Source organism: Theropithecus gelada, chromosome 15 (assembly GCF_003255815.1).
Source record: "Theropithecus gelada isolate Dixy chromosome 15, Tgel_1.0, whole genome shotgun sequence".
Lineage (NCBI taxonomy): Eukaryota > Metazoa > Chordata > Mammalia > Primates > Cercopithecidae > Theropithecus > Theropithecus gelada.
The window spans coordinates 8554615-8568345 of NC_037683.1; the positions used below are offsets into that span (position 1 = coordinate 8554615).

At 55.3% G+C, this 13731-nt stretch overlaps 1 protein-coding gene across 1 annotated transcript in view; it reads right to left on the minus strand.

The window, feature by feature from the left end:
• HMCN2 (hemicentin 2) overlaps nucleotides 1-13731 on the minus strand; it is a 170188-nt gene that overhangs the window by 113594 nt on the left and 42863 nt on the right. Inside the window, exons 13-17 of the mRNA XM_025360526.1 lie at nucleotides 13258-13385; nucleotides 12627-12740; nucleotides 9851-10000; nucleotides 1566-1661; nucleotides 1120-1247 (exon numbers count right to left, since the gene is read on the minus strand). Of these exons, the coding sequence (XP_025216311.1) occupies nucleotides 1120-1247; nucleotides 1566-1661; nucleotides 9851-10000; nucleotides 12627-12740; nucleotides 13258-13385 (616 nt within the window). The remainder of the gene's footprint in view (nucleotides 1-1119; nucleotides 1248-1565; nucleotides 1662-9850; nucleotides 10001-12626; nucleotides 12741-13257; nucleotides 13386-13731) is intronic.

Consider the following 13731-nt stretch of genomic DNA (forward strand, 5'->3'; position numbering starts at 1 on the left):
AAGCCAGCAGGGAGCAGCCAGGACTGAGAGTCCGGGGGCTCAGAGAAGGCTGAGGAGCTCTGTGAGTCCCTGTCGAGTGCCCAGTCAAGCCCTCCAGAGACCCTGCAGGGCTGGGTGGGCCTGACCCCTGCATACCCTGACCCCACCTCTCCCTCGGCCAATTGGACCAGGGTGGGCCTGACCGAAGCTGGGCCCACGAGAGTCTCTCCTGGGAATGCAGAGTTGGGAAGGCACCTTTTTGTAGCCTGCAGGGCACAGGGACCCAGTGTGTCTGAGACCAGGCAGAAGAATTGAGGAAAGGGAAGAGGTAATGAAAGAGTCAATAGAAGAGGGCAGGCCGGGCGCAGTGGCTCAAGCCTGTAATCCCAGCACTTTGGGAGGCCGAGACGGGCAGACCACGAGGTCAGGAGATCGAGACCATCCTGGCTAACACGGTGAAACCCTGTCTCTACTAAAAAATACAAAAAACTAGCCGGGCGAGGTGGCGGGCGCCTGTAGTCCCAGCTACTCGGGAGGCTGAGGCAGGAGAATGGCGTGAACCCGGGAGGCGGAGCTTGCAGTGAGCTGAGATCCGGCCACTGCACTCCAGCCTGGGCAACAGAGCGAGACTCCGTCTCAAAAAAAAAAAAAAAAAAAGAAAAGAAAAAAAGAAGAGGGCAAACAGAAGAACACCAAGAAAATCAAATGGACGTGAACTGATTGATAAGGCAACCACTGTGCGTTCGGCACGCACTGGTATTTGGAGCAGAAAGTAAACTGCACAGGTCACATCCCTGCTCTGGAATTATAAGAAGCGGGGAGACCACTGCACTGAGACTGGGCCTCCACTAAATCCCTGCTCCCTGGCCCACAGCACTCCCGAGGCACACGATTCCCCTGCAGAGTTCCCAGGGGTCCAGCAGCCATGACCCATCTGACAGTCGGCAGGACTTTAGAGGGCAGCAAACACCATCAGTGCATTATCAGAGAAGGTTCTGAAATGGGGCCAAAAAGAGGGCAGAAGGAAGAGGACATTCCCAGGAGGGGAAACAGCCAAGCAGAGACCGGGGCGTGGCTGTGACAGCCCCCTCCTTCCCCAGGTGCCACGGCCCACCGCACCCAGAGGAGCCCAGCACTCACAGGCCGGCCATCCTTGAGCCAGTGCCTTTCCGGGAGGGGCCGCCCAGCCAGGACGACGCAGGGCAGGGACACAGGTTGCCCCTCCAGGACCCGGACGGTGGGGGCGCTGCTGGCGATCTGTGGCGGGGCTGTGGGGAGAGGAGCCGGTGTCAGCCACAATAGGTGCCCTGGGTGGTTGTCTGGGGGACAGAGGCTCCTGCTCCCCTCTCTCTCCCCAGGAAACTGGGAGATACATCAGAATTGGGGATCCTAAAGGGTCACAGGACCCCCAGGACATTGCCCAGGATGCAGGGGCACAGGTGCTGCTCTTGGAGAATTTGGCTGTGGATTCATTTGTTCCAACAGATGGGCCAGGAGAGGCTCCCTGGAGGCGCCCACAGCCTTGCTGTGCCCCCAGGGAGCACCTGCGCCCCCACCTCCCAGGGCCCTCAGATCCACCAGCGAACCGTGACCAGTGACGATGAGCTGGGCCTCGGCTTGGACCTTCCCAAAGACGTTTCGAGCTTCACAGACATACGAGGCCTGGTCTTCTGGGGCCACACCTGAGGGGCACGAGAGAGGCAGGTGTGACTGCCAAGGCACACCACAGCTGCAACCCCCAAGGGCTCCAGTTCCCCAGGTGCAGAGACAGCCCCTGGGCGTGGCCTGGCCTTACAGAGGTTCAGGAGGGAAGGCTGGGATGGCAGAGAGGGAAGGGGTGAGGGACACGGCTAGACCTTGGAAGGGTGAGAAAGCCTCAGTTTGCTTATCTGTGGAATGGGGGTAATTGGCCTGTATCTTGTGGTGTGATTGGGAGGGGTTGACACAGTGCCTGCCCTCGGGCCTGGCGTGTAGTACACAGTGGGTGGTGGGGTAGGTGCAGTAGTAATTATGGTAACCATAGCAGTGTACACGTGTGTGACAGCATGTGGCAAGAACTGTGCTAAGCACTTAGTACAGATTATCCACACAACAGCCCCTTAAAGTGGGCTGTCAATCAGCCAGGTGGGTAGTGGGTTTCATGGTCTTGATTATGACCAGGGTCAGAGTAGCGGAATGACTTGGCCAGAGCCACCCAGCCGAAGTGTGACGAAGCTCTCCAGCCCCGGAGAGCTCTTGGGATGAGGCAGAGGGAGTGACTCGTGGGATAGTGCGTGGGGTCTCAGGGGCCTGGCTTTACCCCAGAGGCTAAGGAGAGCAACAGGCCCAGTCCTGACTGTGACACCTCCCGGGAAGCCCCTCCGAGGGGCTGCAAGGTGTGTTTCTGAGTCTGACTGTGACCTGCTGACACAGGAGCTGAGGGTGAGCCTTCACTTCTACCCCTGCCTACCCTCCCCTACCCCTCGCCTCCTCCTGGGCCAGAGGGGCTTCCTCTGGGAGGTGTCCTGAGCTCCCCTTTGATGCTTAACCGCCTGGCCTAAGCCAGGCCCACTTCTGTGGAGGGGAGCATGGCCTGGGGGCCCTGGCGGGACTCAGCTGCCATTTCCACAGCCCCTTCTGTGGCCGCCACCCCAAACAGCCAGCGTCGTGGAGGATTATAGGTCTTCTTCGCCCTCTTCTCTAGAGCTTGCCCTGTTGGCTGAACTATTTTGTAAAGAGCATGCAGAATTAAAACTTGCTTGTTATAAATAACGTGACCTTATACATGAGGGTCTGAACTGGCCACTCGAGAGTGAAAAGGGGCTGCACTAACAGTGACCCCAGGACAACTGGCTAAACAAGAACTGTCCTGGAAACCAGGAGGTATAAGACATGCTAATAATACACAAAGGGCAGAAATTCTCCTTATTCTTGCTCCACACACCCCAAATCCCACGCCCTTCCCTAAGGTAACCACTATTAATAGCTTGCAGTGTTTCTTCCACATCTTTTTTTTTTTTTTTTTTCCTAAGCATCATTTGACTTTTATAATCAGGAGAAGAAAAAAAAAGAAGTTATTTCCCAAAACAGAAACTCAAGATCCTGTCTCTCCTTCAGCAGGCCAGGAGCAGGTCCAAGCCAAGTGGGTCCAGGTCCTTCCCTCGGCAGCCTCTGGGCACTGTCCTCAGGTCCTTGTCCCAGGCCCCTGCAGCAGGGAGGTCCCTGGCCTTTTTTTTTTTTTTTTAACCCTTTGAGTCTGGCACCCCGGAAAAGCCTCTACCTCCTTGTTCTTTCCATCTGTCTCCAGAAATACCCTTCATCCATCCAAATCATGACAGCAAATTTCCCTCCTGGCCTCAGGGATTAGAGAAGTTCCAGGCAGATATAAACACAACTTGGAAAATTACTGCGAGGAGGAAGACAGTCTTGGATCCAACCTCAGACACCACCCTTTCTCATCGGGGTCTGGCAGCCACCGAAGCTCAGAATCCCAGAATCCCAGAAAGCCTTTGCTTGGACCCGCCCTAGACAAGGTCACTGTTCCGGCAGAGCCCTGGCCGCCAGGGGTACAGCTTTGCCACACCTCACCTACCCCGAGCAGACCACCGTAACAGCCTACCTTCCCCAGCTGCACCCAGCCCGACCACAGAACCCAGCTCCAGCCTCCTGCTCCAAGCATGCCTCTGATCCCTCTCCTCCCAGATCACTTTCAATTCCCTGCCCTCCTCAGCCCCGAACAGCCCTGCTTTGTCTCCTGACTCTAGTTTGTTTGTTTTTGTTTGTTTTGAGACAGAGTCTCATTTTGTCGCCCGGGCTGGAGTGCGGTAGCGCAATCTCGGCTCCCTGCGACCTCTGCCTCCCGGGTTCAACATGGGGAAACTCCGTCTCTACTAAAAAAAAAAATACATTAATTAGCCAGGCATGGTGTTGGGCACCTGTAATCCCAGCTACCCAGGAGGTTGAAGCAGGAGAATCACTTGAACCCAGCAGGCAGAGGTTGGAGGGAGCCGAGATAGCGCCACTGCACTCCAGCCTGAGTGACGGAGCAAGACTCTGTCTCCAAAAAAAAGACAGAGAGAGAGAGAGAGAGATGGTGGGGTCTCACTCTATCATCTAGACTGGAGCACAGTGGCACAATCATAGCTCACTGCAGCCTCGAGGCTCAAGTGTAAAGGGTACAATCTGGCATCCCTAAGTAACAGACATGAAGACCAGCACTTATTGTAACCATGATTTCAGTCATGACTCGATGAACTGATAATGGATACCATCACAATCCCCACCTCACAGATGAGGAAACTAAAGGTTGGAGAGATGAAGGAACCTACCCAAGGTCACAGCTTGAAGCCAGTGGCAGGGCTAATATCAGAGCCCTGGTCTGTCCAATGCTAAAGCCCAGACTCTCAACCACCCCACCCCTGCATCCCCCCCAGCACCTGGTGGCTGCCCCAGCCAGAGCTGCACTCACCCCCTCCATCTTCTTGCAAGAGTGGATTCCAAAGCAGCCAAATCCCGGGCTCACTGCTGTGTCCTGGACCCACGCAGACAACTGTGACTCCATGGGTCTGGGTAGCCATCCCTCCCCCTGCTAACCTGGAGCCTCCCAAATAAGGCAGGAGCCCAGGACCCTCATATGCCAGAGTTGAAGGTCCTCTGGTCTGCCCTTCATTGTACATGGGGGAGGCTGAGGCCCTGAGTCCTGCTGAGGTCAGGGGAGAGGCTGGACTCCCAGTCCAGTGCTCTGCCCAGGGCCTCATCTCTGCTTTCTGGCTCCCAGTCCCCTCCTCACACAGACTCCCAGGTGACCCTCTGCGTGACCCAGAGAGAACAGCGAGCTGGCTCCATGGCCACCATGGCTCGCCAGGAATGACCCTTTCTGCCTTGGCCATGGTCAGTTTTCTGGGGTAGGAGCTATAAGCACCCAGAGACAGGTGATGGATAGATGGAAGGAAGGAAGGAAGGAAGGAAGGAAGGAAGGAAGGAAGGAAGGAAGGAAGGAAGGAAAGAAGGAAGGAAGGAAGGAAGGAAGGAGCTTATCTAGGGCAGAAGGAAGGAAGGGAGAGAGGAAGGGAAGGAGGGAGGGAGGGAGGGAGAGAGGGAGGAAGGAAGGAGCTCGTCTAGGGCAGGTTCAGAGGGAAGGGGTAACTAACTTCCTGCTTGCAGGTGAGGCTGCTGACTAACTGCAGGAGGCGCTCTCAGAGCTGCTGAGGGTGAGAGCACAGACCAAGCTGGTCAGGCCACAGTCCCCTCCCGGGGATTTTCCAGGGGAAAGGCCCTGGTGAAGTCAGATGACAGAGGTGGTGACTCCCCTGCCCCTGCTGCTCCCCCAGGGAAAGAGACACTGGCCTGAAGGCCCCCACTCTGCCTCTGCCTCACTGGGCATGCGGGAATGAGCCCTAGCCTCACTCTGGGCCTCAGTTTACCCATCTGGAAGGCGGTAACTCTATTTTCACTTTGGTCCCAGTACCTTACAGCTGTAGGACTCCTTATCACTGCCTGGAGAGCCCGCACCCCTAGCCTCTGCCCCCCACCCAGGGCTGTGGCTCAGAGCACGGGGGCAGGCCTGGGGGAGTGCAGGCAGCCCCAGAAGAGCCCCCTGTGACTCAGTTTGCCAGGAGGAGGGAGGAGTCTCAGGCCTGAAGACTGTGCAGATGGGCAAAGTGGACCCTGGGGAGGGGTCTCCACAGCCCCCTTTCCTGAGGACTCGGGGGACGCTTTTCCCACAGAGGGAATCCTGTGACTGGACCTAGGGTGGCAGCTCTGCTGGTCACAGCCACAAGATACCTTTACTCCTCTTCCTCCGTAAAGAAACACGGAAAATTATATTTCATAACTGCACTGGCACAAAGACATGAACGATGCAGGCTGGATTTGTCTTTATCTGTTCACTATTGGTTATTTTTTTCCTCTGATTTTAAAAGAAATCAAAATTAGAAAAGCATCCTGGACCCCTACAAGTGCAGGGCCTTCTGCCAGTACCTGCTGTGCCTGATGGAGAAGTCACCTTGCCATGGCCCCCTCATCACAGAGCCCGGCCCATTTCTCCCCAACTCCCCTCCCCCAAGGCTGGCCGGAGAGTCTTTAGTGTCCAAAACAGCACATCTCCTTGTTCCCCAGCTCAGCCCCCGGCAACCAGGAACTTCCAGGATGGGACTAAGAAGCAGGGACTGAAATGGGAGGACAGAAAGAGGAGGCATATCCATTTAGTCCAGGCGCACTGGCTCATGCCCGTAATCCCAGCACTTTGGGAGCCCGAGGTGGGCGGATCATCTGAGGTCAGGAGTTCGAGACCAGCCTGGCTAACATGGAGAAACCCCGTCTCTACAAAAAATACAAAAATTAGCCAGGCCTGGTGGTGCGTGCCTATAATCCCAGCTACTCGGGAGGCTGAGGCAAGAGGATCACTTGCACCCGGGAGGCGGAGGTTACAGTGAGCCAAGATCGTGCCATTGCACTACGGTCTGGGTGACAGAATAAGATGCCATCTCAAAAAAAAAAGAGGACACACACATTCATTTAGAGAGGAATCAAGTAAAGCACAGACCACAGCTCAGGGCACTGAACTCAGGAGGGGGTGCCACACACAGTCAGGCAACCAGCCATGTGACGAGTCATCCCGCCTCACCAAGTGCTGGTCAGCTCACCCAGCCTGGACACAGGTTTTGCGGGGAGGGTGCTCACATGCATTGATTATTTATTCCATACAAGCCCTGAGCGAAGCACATTCTCAGGAAGCCTCTCGAGGGCCCTGTGAGCACAGCTCTGCTACCACCCTCCCCGTTTCACAGACGAGGAAAGTGAGGCTCCAAGAGGTAAATAATGCAGGCAAATACCAGCGGACCTGGGCATGGAGCCTAGGACTCCTGATTGGCAGATGCCAGGCTCGGAAGATAATCCACCAGTGCCTCGCAGGCTGGTCCTCCTGGCACAGAGGAGTAGAGTGCCTCCCTTCCTATGCCCCAGACACTACCAGGAAGCCAGCTCTCAGCTCAACAGCAGGAAGCGGGCACAGTACACACCCGTTCCTGACCTCTGCCAGCTTGGCCAGGAAGGGTGGACCACAGCTGCCACCCAGATAGGCAGGAAATTTCATTTCCCACCACTGCTGCCAGACCAGCTCACCCCAGACCCACAGGTGCTGGGCCATTGTCCATCCTTTCCCTGACCTAGTTAGCCCAGAAACTCTGCCACAGGGACATGGCTCCAAGGTCAACAGCAGACAGGCAAAGGAACAGGTCTAGGCGGGCACTCAGCCTGGATCCCAAAGAAATATGACTCTGGGCCAGGCACAGTGGCTCATCTCTATAATCCCAGCACTTTGGGAGGCCGAGGTGGGTAGATCACCTGAGGTCAGGAGTTTGAGACCAGTCCGAACAACATAGTGAAACCCCATCTCTACTAAAAATACAAAAATTAGCTGGGCATGGTGGTGCATGCCTCTAATCCCAGTTACTCAGGAGGCTAAGGTGGGAGAATCGCTTGAACCTAGGAGGTAGAGGTTGCAGTGAGCCGAGATTGCGCCACTGCACCGCACTCCTGCCCAGGCGACAGAGCGAGACTCCATTTCAAAAAAAAAAGAAAGAAAGAAAGAAAAAGAAAAAGAAATATGGCTCTGCTTCAAATAAGTCAGATGCTGAGCAAAAGATGACAAAGCCCATCACAACACTAGGTGCGCCCTCCCTGGAGCACCCTATCTGCTCACCCAGAACCTCTAATACCAGTGTCAGCAGCTGGATCACAGCTCACGTGCCACAGGCCTTCCTTCTCTCTTGCTCACACAACGTCTCATTTTGGCAATGAGGAGCCCGAGCCTTGGAGAGGGGAAGCAGCGCCCAGGCCCACTCTGCTGGTGAGCATCAGACTCAAGGCCAAGGGCTGAAGGCGCAAGACCCTTGGTTCAGATCCCACCTCTGCCACTCACCAGCTGTGTGATCTTGGTGAAGGCATGCAACCTCTCTGTGCCTTGTTTTCCCCATCTGTAAAGGGGATGATGATAGCTCTGTTTCCAAGGGTTGTTGTGAGGGTTACACGAGCCAGCAACAAAATGTGCTCTGGGCTAGTGCCAACACCTGGCGAACACCCCAGAAGTGCCAGCTCGTGTTTCTGTGGCTGTCCTTATCAGGCTCCTGAGCCCATGGCCCAGCCTAGCCTACCTGAGAACCCAGCCACAGTGGAAAAGTCTGAGTACACTGCCCTCCTCCTGGAAACCTCTCACCAACCCCCTCAGGGCACAGCCCAAACTCCTCTGCAGCTCCCCAGGTGGGGAGTGACTGGTATCAGGTGGCAGCCATTCTGCCGCCCCCTCCCCACCCTCTCTCTGCCTCACTTCTCTTGCCGTGGGGAGGGCTGCACATGCTGTTCCCTTTGCCTGGAACACTGTTCTCAGCTCGTCATCTTTCTGGGTACTTCTGGTTTCAGTTTAGACATCGCCTCCTCCAAGAAGTCTTCCTGGGATTAGCCTTCTCTGGGCACCCACAGTCCCTGAGGATGCAACTTCCAGCCACTCGGTGCCCTGTGCGTGCTCATTGCCTGTCCTCTGTTCTCTCTGCCTGAGCTCATGAGCAACACAAAGGCTGGTGCTGTGTCTCACCTGCCCGGTGTCCCCAGCACAGGGCCTGGCACACAAGCACCTGGTGACCCTGTGTTGGAGGAATGAAAGACAGAACAAGCGAACGAAGGCTAAGAGCACCCCAAGCCTGAGAGGATCTCAACCCTGAGACAGCACAACCCCCCCAGGTCAGACCCTCCTACCTATGCTTACGCCAGCCAGAGCCTGGCCCGTCTTGGGACCTCCTCAGCTGCCCCACCCAGCCCTGGCCCAGCCCGGCCCATTCAGCCCAGACCAGCACATTCTCGATTCTCTGCGCTTCCCTAGAACTCCAGCACCCGCCTCTCTCGCCATGGCTTCAGCAAACACTTAGAGCCTGATCTGTCCCAGCTCTGTGTGCCAAGGAGCTGTACCCACAGCTTCTGAGCAAGTCCCAGTGCCAGGAACTCCGACCTGGAATGGAGACATCCCGGAAGTCACAGCTGAGACCATGCACTGGTCACCAAGGAATTTGGACTCCACATCTGAAAACAAGTGGATGATCATCCCTCTCCCCCGATTTACTAAGCAATCACTATAGGCCCAACCCTGTGCTAACAGATCCTCACTGAATCCTCACAGCAACCCACAGAAGGGAGTACTGCAGTCAGCCTCACTTTACAGATGGGAAACTGAGGGAAACTGAGGCTCCATGACATGACCAAGGCACCTAGGTGGGGACAGAGACGAGACTCAAATTCAGGTCTCATCCCGAGCTGAACCAAACTGTCTGCGGTGGGCCTCCAAGCTGGTCCCAGTGATCCCTGCCTCCTGGTCTTCACACCCGTGGGTAGCCCCTCCCACACACACTGCACCAGGGTTGCTCTGTGGGACCAATAGAATAGGGCAGAAGCAATGGCTTGTTACTTCCAAGACTGTGGCTTCCCTCTGAGATTCTCTCTCTCTCTCTCTGGGAGCCTCCTGCCAACAGCCCCATCAGTGAGCCTGGAATGGATCCCCTAGGCCCAGGCAAACCTTGAGATGACTGCGGCCCTAGCCAAGAAATTGATTTCAATCTCAGGATGGACCTTGAGCCAGAATCACCCAGCAAGCCACTTTCAGATTCTTGATCCTCAGACTATGAAATACATACTTACTGTTTAAGCCACACAATTTGGGGGCTATGTGTTACCCAGCAAGAGCTGATGCATGCACCACCTCCCCTGGACTTCCCCTGTCCCCACATACTCAGGATCCACATGATGCCATCCACACTGGCCACTGGTGTGGGAGAGCTTCCCCTCCCTACTCAGAAGCGGGCAGAAGGCTGGGAAAGGGGAACGGGCAGGGGAGGGGGAGACTCACGTCCAACCGCCAGCTGGATTTCTGCAGAGGCGTCACCCAACTCATTGACAGCCCGGCAAGTGTAGATGCCAGCATCTCTCTCCTGAGCCACCGGGATCCGCAGCTTCCCAGAGCTGGAGCCCTCAGGGGCCAGGATCATTTCAAGACCCCCTGGACCAAAGGGGATAAAGCATCAGGCCGGTGTCCCTGTTACCATGGAGACCAGGGTGGGAGGTTGCTCCAGCCTGACCCTGGGCGCCTGCAGCTCCACAAGGTTGGGGCCTGGGGGACGGTGGGTGGAGGCAGGTTTAAGCCCCAAGGTCTGGACCCCTGGGTCCAGTTGTGCAGGGGGCTTGGGCTTTCTCTCTGTTGAACAGGGTTGGAGTTAAGCCAGGCCCTGCATGACAGGCTCATCACTCAAGAACTCCATGTCTGGACCTCCCCGCTGGTGTCCACTCCTCCACCCCAGGTCCAGGCTGAGATCTGGGTCAGTTCTGGGGCCTGGGGAACCCTGAGCCCTCCCTCATTTTTCTTTCTTTTTTTTTTTTTTTTTAGACAGTCTTCCTCTGTTGTCTAGGCTGGAGTGCTGTGGCATGATCTCGGCTCACTGCAACTTCCACCTCCTGGATTCAAGCAATTATCCTACTTCAGTCTCCCAAGTAGCTGGGATTGTAGGCACACACCACCACACTCACCTAATTTTTTATATTTTTGGTAGAGACAGGGTTTCACCATTTTGGCCAGGCTGGTCTCAAATTCCTGACCTCAGGTGATCCGCCCACCTCGCGCTCCCAAAGTGCTGGGATTACAGGCATGAGCCACCGCGCCTGGCCCCTCCCTCATTTTTCTTGCCTGACTTCCATCACCCCTGAGGCCTAATGGATACCCCTGATTCTAACCGTCCTTTTAAATTTAATTTAATTTTTATTTTATTTATCGTAGAAAAATATGCATAACATAAAATTGACGATCTGAACCATTTTTAGGTGTGCATTTTTAGCTCAGCAGCTTCCAGTACATTCACACGGTGGTGTGGCCATCACTGGCCTCCACAGAACTGTTTGCATCTCTCTAAACAGAAACTCCAAACCTATTCGACACTAACTCCCCGTGTTCTCCTCTCCCCAGTCCCTGGCGAACACCACTCCATCTTTTCGTCTCTATGAATTTGACGTCTCTAGATAACTCACGTAAGTGGAATCAGAGAGTATTTGTCTTTTTGCGTCTGACTGACTTCACCTAGAATACAGTCCACCTAGCAGGACATCCACGTAGCATGTGTCAGAATCTCCTTCCTTCTGAAGATGGAAGAATAGTTCACGGGGCCGGGCGCGGTGGCTCACGCCTGTAATCCCAGGACTTTGGGAGGCCGAGGCGGGCGGATCACAAGGTCAGGAGATCGAGACCACGGTGAAACCTCGTCTCTACTAAAAATACAAAAAATTAGCCGGGCGCGGTTGTGGGCGCCTGTAGTCCCAGCTACTTGGGAGGCTGAGGCAGGAGAATGGCGGGAACCTGGGAGGCGGAGCTTGCAGTGAGCTGAGATCCGGCCACTGCACTCCAGCCTGGGCGACAGAGCGAGACTCCGTCTCAAAAAAAAAAAAAAAGAATAGTTCACGGTAAGGTCACCTTTTAAAGAGGGGCTCTAGGGCTGGGTTGATAGGGCTCTTGGCCAGAATATGCAGTGAAGAAGGAATCCAGAAGGCTGTGCCGCCCACTTGCTTGTGACCCTAAAAAAAAAAGCTCGACTCTGAGCTAATATCACCTGCCCTGCCTTTCTCAGAGTCAGGGTGAGGCTCTGACGAGGTCCCAAGCAGCTGCTGCAAGGGATGGAGCACGACCAGGTGGGAGGGGACAGGATTGCTGACCCCGGTGGACCTTTCAGAGGGAGCCCAGAGTACTGCTCCCAGAAAGACCTAGTGCAACCCCAGCACCTGTCCGTCAAACTCCAGCCTGGCAGCAGGCACCGTGAAAATGCTCTGCCCACGACCTCAGGGCCTCAGGACAACCCTGTCATTATTACTGTCATTTCCAGATAATCACCTCATCGTCGGCACTATCACTAAGAATGCCAAGCACAGCACATGTGCCAGGCTTGTTCTAAAACCTTTGCACATATGGCCGGGCACAGTGGCTCACGCCTGTCATTCCAGCACTTTGGGAAACCGAGGTGAGTGGATCACCTGAGGTCAGGAGTTCCAGACTAGCCTGTCAAACATGGTAAAACCCCATCTCTACTAAAAATACAAAAATTAGCCAGGCCTGGTGGCACACCCCTGTAACTCCAGCTACTCCAGAGGCTGAGGCATGAGAATCCCTTGAACCCAGGAGATGGAGGCTACAGTGAGCCGAGATTGCACTACTGCACACCAGCCAGTGTGAGACTCTGTCTCAAAAAAATCAATCAATAAATAAAACAAAAAATAAAATAAAATTTAAAAAACCTTTGCACATATGAACTCATTTAATCCTCACACAATCTTTGATTTTCCAGATGAGGAAACTGAGGCTCAGAGATGCCAAGTCACTTGCCCAGGGTCACCCAGGGAAGCCAGAATTCAAATCTGGGTCTGGCTCAGTGCTGCTCTGAATACCTACGACAGCTGTGTCAACACAGGCTGGGGGTGAGGGTTGGGGAGCTGAAACCCACCAGCTCTGACACTGGCTGTGGGTCGGGGCGGGGGGACTGGAACCTGCCAGCTCTCCCCAGATTCCTCATTCAGAACACCCCCCACCTCCCGCCAACCCTCCACTTTCTGGAAAGCTGTTCCTTCAGGGCCCTTCCCCATCAACACACCTCGATACCAGATGACTCGGGGTGGGGGGACCCCGGACGCCTTACACACCAGCACAGCCTCCTCCCCAACGGCCGCCAGCACCACGGCATTTACAGCAGAGACCGACGGTGGGTCTGTGTGGGGAAGAGATGCAGAATTTGGAACCAAACCTCAAAAGTCATAAAGAAAGTCTTCCACAGCTTCAGGGGGCCCTCTCCCTCATCCCTACTCTTGCCATACCAGCCTCCTTGCCGCCCCTGGAGCACCCCAGGTTCAATGCCCCCTCCCGGTCCCTCCACCTGCGACCCTGTTCCCACAGTGACCCTAAGGCAAGGGTCACTGCCTCAGAGAGGTCATGACCGAGTCCTGGGCGTGGCAGCTGCTTCTCTCTTGCCCCCAGCACACGTCCCTCCCTCGCACCAGTAGGCTCTCTGTTCTTCACAGCACCTTCAGCATCAGGAAGCATCCCATTGGCCTGTGTGTGCCTCCTCCTTAGAATACAAGCTCCACCCAGACAGGGACCATGGTTCACTGCTATGCCCCCAGTACAGTACGTGACAGATAAATGCTCCATAAATACTGATGGACGGCAGGGAGGGAGGGAGGGAAGGAGGCCCCTCTCCTGCGATGTGATGCTCGCGGCCTGGGTACCTGTGTAGTAGAGCGTGACCGTCTCCTGGTCAGTGCCAACCTCATTAGTCGCCTGGCAGCTGTAATTCCCAGCATCTTCTGGGGCTACCGCCTGAATAATCAAGGTTCCCTGTGCGTCCACATGGATTCTAGAATCAGGCCATAGAAACGCATCGGGTCACACAAGGGGTTGCTTCACAGTCATCATTAACAACAAATTAACAATGCCACTCGAGACGACCATTCTGTACTGATGGCTTGCTCTAGGCCTGTGCTAAGTACTTTATGTACATTTTATTCACGAGGCTCAGAGAGGTAAGACGACTTGCCCAAGGTCACACAGCCTGAATGGTGGGGGTAAGATTCCGGCGGCGCAGGTCCGCACAGCATGAATGGTGGGGGCGGGATTCGGATACAGTTCTGCAGAGCCTGAATGGTGGGGGCGGGACTCCGGTGCAGGTCCGCACACCCTGAATGGTGGGGGCGGGATTCGGG